We start from the raw sequence: 7498 nt of genomic DNA, 5'->3' as shown, positions 1-7498 counted from the left end.
GCAGTATTTTTTAATCATTAAAGAAAAATCCATGGAATCTATTCAATTGACCACTAAGACATTTTCTTACGATGCCAAATCATGTACATGCCTTTTGTGTGGGTGCTCTCCACATCCTTCATCGAGGATAATTTAATCTTCCATTGCCATGTTGCTATAAATAGTGAGCAGCCGCTCCCCTTAAACCACTAAGCACTAAGCCCTTTCTACACAGCTATTGCTATTGATTCGCTCAACAAAATGCAGGAACTCCTTCAGTTTCCCAGCTCCTTCTCCATTCCCCGCTGCTTCGTCCAAGCTACTTTGAGATCTCCTCCATGCAGCCCTTCTCGTTCGAGACTGTTGCTTTGCAGCCTCGGTATGAATACTAGTCCAATAGAGCTCAATACAAGCTCTAGCGTTGATACTTACCCGTCTGTTCCACATTCAGCTCCTATATTACCACAACTCCATTCCTCTGTTTCTTCTGCTGCAGTACCAAGAAGCTTCAACTTCGATATTCCGCCCTTGTCCTGCTCTTTTGACGCTAAGCTGCACCCTAGCCACGAATCCATCAGAGCTCAATGCGATCCCTGGATCTTGACCGCCTTTCAGCCTTCCTCTGATGCCGCAGCTGAGTTTCTCATCGACTGCCTGTACCCCCGGTTTCCATGTTACATCTTTCCGGACTCCCACTACCCGACCCGCCTTGTTCTTCTGGTCAAGTTGTTCGCTTGCATGTTCGTCAGTGACGATTACACTGACGATCCGGAACTGTTGGGATCGGATTCTCCAGCGCTCGCACACTGGCGCGAACTCATCTTAGCGACCCTCACCCGAAGGGAGGCTAGATGGCAGACAACTGCTTTGGATCAACGTATAGGAAAGGGATTGGACATCCTTTCCGAGGTGTGGCAGGGTATTTGCAAAGAGATGCCTGTCGGCGTGCAGGTTCGCTTCATTGACGCTACAACACTGGCCTTTGATTATGCGGAAGCTCAGGCTCATTATCGCAAGGCAGAGTGTCTACCGGACGTAGACACATTCATCCAGATGCGTCGACCAGTTTCCTTCGTTTTACCCTGCATCATTTTGGTCGAGTATGCATTGGGTATAGAGTTGGAACAGAAGATCTTGAAGAGCCCTGAGATCCTGGAGCTGCACACCGCAGTGACGGATCATATAAGCTGGTGCAACGACGTCTTATCTTGGAAAGTTGAAAACAATAGGGGCGACTATTGGAACCTCCCTTCGGTTCTCTGCGCGAATACTTCCTGCACACCCGAAGAAGCTATGTACCAAGTGGTCAGCATGATCGACAAAGTGGACAAGAAATGCCTCAGGCTGGTCGACAAGATAGAAAAATCAAGCATGTGCGCAGGGAATCCGGAGATACGAAGCTACATATCGGGTGTGTGCTCAGTGATGTCGGGTTGCTTCCAGTGGTGTTGCGAGACCGCACGTTATCGAAAAACTTGAACTCCGCGAGGCCTTGTAGATGCAATCATCAAGAAGCCACTAATATAGTGTGAGCGTTGTATGTGCAATAGAGTGAGCGTTGGTGAGCATGCAATATTAGAATAACAACCTAAGTCTACGTTAAGTCAATAAGAGAATCCCAAAGGGATCAGTAGAGTGTGAGCGTTGTATGTGCAATAGAGTGACCGTTGGTCAGCATGCAATAACAATCTAAGTCTCCGTTAAGTCAATAAGAGAATCCCAATGGAATCACGTAAGTATGCCAATTTTCGCACATATCTCCAAGTGATACAATCTTTCTTATACACGAGTAGCATGACCTCTACTAGGACGGGCTCTATTGGATTTAAATGTAGATTGTCAAAGAATAAAGTTTTAAACTATATTCATAAGTCTCAATATTTGAATGCTTTTTAGGGAGTTTTAACTCGATCTTGATTAAGCCTTATTGTTGCTGTTAGTTGGGTGAGTATAGAGAGGGGCAAGAAGGGAGAGGGGTGCCAAGGGAGAAGGGCAAGGGATGGAGGTAGGCGTGAAGGGAGGGCTAAGATGAAGAAGGGAGAGGGGCAAGTGGAGGAGCGTGTGGAAGGGATGGCATTGAGAGCCGCAAGAGGAGGGAAAGGGGCGATGGGATAGGAAGGTAGAGAGGAGTAAGGGGAAGGGACAACTAAGAAGCTGAGGGCACCATGTGGAGAAGGGAGGCATAGACAGTGCAAGGAGGAGGATGGGGGAGAGGGGGGCGAGGCTCACATAGTGTGGAAAGGGAGAGAGGCAAGCGAGGGTCTAGGGAGGACCAGCCAGCACTAGGCAAGTGGAAGGCGTAGGTAGAAGGGAAAGATTTTGTGAGAGTTACACCAGGGGAGAGCAAGAGCTAAGGAGAAGGCGGGGGAAGAGAGGTAGAGGGGCACTGAGAGATGTAAGGGGGAAAAGAAGGGGCAAGACAAAGGAAAGCGGGGTAGACAACTACCCAAGAGTGATGGCGAGAACACCAAGATCCTTGGTTGAGGGAATTGGAGTGTTGCATTTTAATGAGAAAGAAGAAGAGAAGAAAAAAGCTCAATGCAAGATGATTGAGTACAAATACATATATCTTTTAATGTGCCATTTCTCTAATCTTGAAATTCTTAAAATTGCAACATTTTTTGATATGTGGCTACCATTTGTACATAGGAGTTGTATATATATGTATGTCTGAATGCACTATAGATTATTTTTCATTTGTTATATGTATATTAAATATAGATGGATATAATTATCTTTGCATGTATATAAAAATATTTTTTCATATATGTATGTGTGTGTATATATACACATACATACATACCATGCATATAGCAATTGGTCCCCCCCCTCCCCACCACACACACACACATGCATGCATGCATTTGTGTGTGTGTGTGTGTGTGTGTGTGAGAGAGAGAGAGAGAGAGAGAGAGAGAGAGAGAGAGAGAGAGAGAGAGAGAGAGAGACATTGGTGTATAAAAAGTTTTCCCAAGGAGAGGCACTCCTAGGGCTTCATTACGATTAGATTAGAAAATTCACTAAAAAGCATACAAACGTCAAGATACCTCCCCCCTTAGTTAAAACATCAACATTTGAATAAATTAGGGTCATTGTTTGCTTGGGTGTAGCCATTTTTGGTGAGGCATTAGGGGAGAATTGGGGTCTCAAAAGGGCCTCATAAGGAATGGATTAGGGAATGCTTAGTGGGCTAATGCAAGGGGCTTGGAGGGTCCCAAAGAGGCCTAACCAGCCCAACCTAGGTGGGTTAAGCCCACATTTGAGCCCACCTCTCCCACCATCAATGAGGGGAGGGGGCCACTTTTTGAAATTTGAATTTCAAATTTTGAATCTCCCTCCCTCCCTCTCTCTCTCTCTCTCTCCCTCCCTCCCTCTCTCTCCCTCCCTCCCTCCCTCCCTCCCTCCGTCCCTCCCTCCCTCCTCCTCCTCCCTCTCCCTCTCCCTCTCCCTCCCTCCCCCTCCCTCCTCCGCTCCCCTCCTCTGTCTTGCTCCTCCTCCTCCCTCCTCCCTCTCCCCTCCTCGTCCTTCTAGCTCCTCCTCCCTCCTTCCTCTCCCCTCCTTCTCCAGCCGCCTAGGATCCCTCTCCTCTGCTCCTCCCTCCTGCAAAATCTCTCCCCTCCTCCTCCCTCCTGTAGCATCTCTCCCCTCCTCCTCCCTTCTACAACAGCTCCTTCCCTCCCTTCTACACCTATCGCCCTACTCTTCTCCTCCTCTTCCTCTTGCCCTCATCTTCTCCTCCTCCCTCTTCCTTGCTACTCTCTCCCTCTCACTGCTCCATCTTTGCCAGCTCTCCCCAACATTTTAGCCTGCATCACTGATACCTCTCTTTGAGTACTCATGGCACCATTCAAGGACATATCCAACAAGTACCATGTGAACCTACAACTTGAAGCAGAATATGCAAGCACATGCTCTTTGGGATATAGTGGAACTCCTCAAAGTGTGCTCCACAGTCTTTGATTGCAAGGGAAGAAGCATCTTGACATTTGGGTGGATGGAAACTTGTATCCTTTAGACCCTGCCACCCAAAAGAGTCCTCCTTTTCATACAGTGCATGAAGAGTGCATGATGTTGTTCAGTTTATTGGCAAGGGACATGCTGGATTGCTTGGTTATTGCAATCGATTGAACCATTCTCAGACATTGGCTATGCAAGCAAGCGAGCTGCAGAGAGCCCAAGCAGAAGAACTTGCACATTTGGGAAATATTACTATTGTGGCAATGCATAATAGTATGCAGGATCTTCAATTGCAAAACAAAGAACTCAGTGACAAAGCACATGCACTCGACTTGGAGCGACATGAATTGGAAGAATCAATTCAGAAGCTTGCTGAAAGCAAACAAGATTTGGAAAGGTCTATCTATGGCCAAGTTCAACGTGCTGTGGAGAAGGAATGAGAGAAGTCGATAGAACGAGTACAAAAGTTGAAGGGAACACCTTTGGGACTGAAGGAGAGGAAAAGACAATTGCAATCTATGAATGCATTGTCAACCAATAGTGGTGCCCGAAAGAGGAGAATACGGGCTGCAAGGTTAGTTCCCCAAATTTTCAATGAAATTTCTTACCCCAAAATATTTGTGGTGTTGCATTCTTTCCACTAAGACTCATTTGTACTCTACTTTAGGAATTTCATGGAGGATGTGATGGGAACAATGGAAATGGATAATAGTGATCCTTCATATGTTCTAAGAAGTTTAATAAAGCCAAGTGATGTCATGGAAGTGTTGAAGGACCCTAGACAAAAAGGGCTACGTAAACAAGTTGCTAGAGAGGTAATGAAGGATTTCAAGGGCCTCATCCAAGCAAAGGAGGTGCTTGGAGCTTGTGATGCTGCTGGTGTAAGTCGTGAAACTTACAACTCTGTTTTTAAAATTTTCAAGTCTGCTATGGAGGAAAAGTATAAGATATCTACAATGCCATTGCCAACACCATGGTCTATAAGGCTTGCACATCAAGAAACAAACCAATGTGCTAGAGAAAATCTTGGAGGATACCATTGTGTAAGTGGCAAAATGACTTGGAAGAGAAACAAAAAAAAGGCATCCAAACGTTTGAGATGAATGCTTTCAATAATGTTTACGTGGATGTAGAGAATTTACAGAGAGCCATGGTCAAATTCTATGGGATGAGAGAAGAAGGTAAGAGAAATTCCCTCTTTACATTCAACTTATCTCAATGCTTTCAATAATGTTTACGTGGATGTAGAGAATTTACAGAGAGCCATGGTCAAATTCGATGGGATGAGAGAAGAAGGTAAGAGAAATTCCCTCTTTACATTCAACTTTATTTCTTCTAATTTCTATATCCTTACTGAATTTCTCTTTCATTGTACAGATGACAAGCTAGTATTTGTTATAAAAATGGATGAAGCTCAGTTGGTAAAAGAGCACAAGCTAGAGAGGGTGAGCATTTGTATTATGAACGATGCCTTGAGTTTTACTCAAGGGGATGAGGAAGTTGAGTAGGGTTTCTCAGTCCAATCTGAGAAGGACATATGGTGGCTTGCAGCCTTTGAGACCCCAAAGAGTGCCATGAGACATTGAAGTGGGTTTTGGAGAGAACCGACATCCCGTCGATTATTCAAAGACAAGAGGTAGGGCAAACATTAATTGTGGATGGGCATGGAACGTTTCAAGTTGAATGGCATCTAGCTGGTGATTTGAAGACCCTCAAGTGCTTGTATGGTCGTGATACAGGTGCAAATGCAAAATGGACATGCTTGTATTGCACCCACTCTCAGAAGATGCAAAAGGGAAGCCTACAGTGGGAAAATGGCATCCTTTCTTGCAACCAAAGTGCAGCCCCTGATCATCGCAAAAAGGATCCTAAGTGGGACCCCATTCTACCAATTCCATTGGAGTGGGTACACGTGTGTACTTTCCATGATGAACTGCATATACTTGATAAGTTACTCTATCTCCATCTAGTTTATGCTTGGAATTTGAGGCCACAACAAGTATCTGCACAATGCAGTGCAAAAGCTGAAGAGCTACTCTCACTAATGGGACTTCACGGAGGTAATGTGAAGCTTAAGCAGGACAAGAAACAATAAGGAAAGACACAAAATCTTCCTGCTAAAGTGTCCATGGGTGGAGGAAAGGCAAGGAGGTTCTTGTCCAACCACAATACTGATAAAGAAAAACATACATTGGCTCAAAGCACCCTAGGTTGGGAGTATTGGAAAGATTTGTGTGAGTGCACCACAAATCAAGCTTCACATCCGCGTATTGCTACTTTGAGAGCAAAACCGTGGATAAAGCTTGATGCATTTATAAAGTTGCTTAAACAAGGTCAAACAGATGAGTTTTATTATGAGAGATTCAAGACAGCATTGGGAGAATTTATATCATTGATGGTAGAAGCATGGGGGGAGTCACATATTACACATTATATGGTAATCCTCCTTAGGTTGAAATTTTGTGCTTTAAACTTGAGTCAGTTTATGTTTCTAATACAATGTTTTTCTTTACAACATATTCTTTACGCACATGCACCATGGTTTGTGGAGCAATGGGGCCCTCTGTCCATTTGGAATACTCAAGGAATGGAGAAATCACACTACAGAGCAAAGGTAGCATACTTCAAGAATAGAGGGCCTGGGGGTGGTATCGCGCGAAGCAATGCACTACATGAAATGTTCGATTGGTTTTATAGATGTCTAGAGGCTAGGACTCTCAAGTGCGATAAGGTAGAGGTCTCAAGTCTCGCAAAAGCGGTTCAACATGTCAAGAAGACAAGGAGATGTGCTGCTTGGAAATCCTCAATAGGGAGCTAAGGGGTTGCGCTTTGGTTGCAACATAGAGTCAGAGTCCTAAGAGAGCCCCAAATGTAAAATGTTTGATGAATAAAGTTAACACTATTTTGAGTCAATTATAGATTCCAAAATTTACAAATTTGTTTGGAAATTGTCGAATTGCATACATGCGACATGGCAAGGCGGAGGGGTGAGTGGGTTGGGAGGGAGGGTGGTGAAGATTAAGTATTACCGAACTGGTGACACAAAGCACTGGGGGGGGAGGAGGTGCACTCAAAAAACCCTAATTTAAAAGAAAAACCCTAAAGTGCTTTAAAAAAGACTATATTTAAAGCACTTCAAAATCCTAAAATCCCTCATTTCTATGGCACGAGTTAAACAAACTACTAGACCCACTAGACGCCATTTAGACGCTACTCGTTGTCCTCCTCACAACGCCATGGCCTCCAAACACATTGCAAGCCTCAGTGGCCAAGAGGGCAATGATCACCAGGGATCTGAAGGCGGTTCTCATCATCAGGAGTCCAAGCAACACGAGTCCCCACCATCCGACTCTCATGGGGGATCCCAGGGATCTTAGCACCATGAGGAATCCCAGCACGATGAAGGATCCAAGCACGATCAGGGGTCCTCTCAGTCCTTCCACACAACTAACCATGGAAGTAGAGAGGTCTCCCAGAGAGGTCTCCCAAGAGGGGCAAAATAGTCCAATCAATCTTGATCAACTGCCCCTCCCTCCTCCGTGGGGTCCTGGCGTGGAGCATC

General features: G+C 45.1%; 1 protein-coding gene across 1 annotated transcript; it reads left to right on the top strand.

Moving 5' to 3' along the window:
- Nucleotides 1-360: 360 nt before the first annotated feature.
- On the top strand, nucleotides 361-1458 carry LOC147896825 (microbial Terpene synthase-like protein 13). The gene has a single exon (XM_087381159.1). The coding sequence runs from the start codon at nucleotides 361-363 to the stop codon at nucleotides 1456-1458; it is 1098 nt and encodes a 365-aa protein (XP_087237285.1).
- Nucleotides 1459-7498: the final 6040 nt, after the last annotated feature.

The sequence above is a fragment of the Dipteris shenzhenensis genome, chromosome 11 (assembly GCF_047967505.1).
Source record: "Dipteris shenzhenensis isolate YYH24624 ecotype China chromosome 11, Dip_SZ_1.0, whole genome shotgun sequence".
In the NCBI taxonomy this organism is placed as follows: domain Eukaryota; kingdom Viridiplantae; phylum Streptophyta; class Polypodiopsida; order Gleicheniales; family Dipteridaceae; genus Dipteris; species Dipteris shenzhenensis.
Note: the sequence above shows the minus strand (reverse complement) of the source record. Positions and strands in the feature narration are given on the sequence as shown.

What these genes read in the sequence shown, in the direction of transcription:
- LOC147896825 (XM_087381159.1), top strand. Translation starts at nt 361, where the DNA reads ATGAATACTAGTCCAATAGAGCTCAATACAAGCTCTAGCGTTGATACT.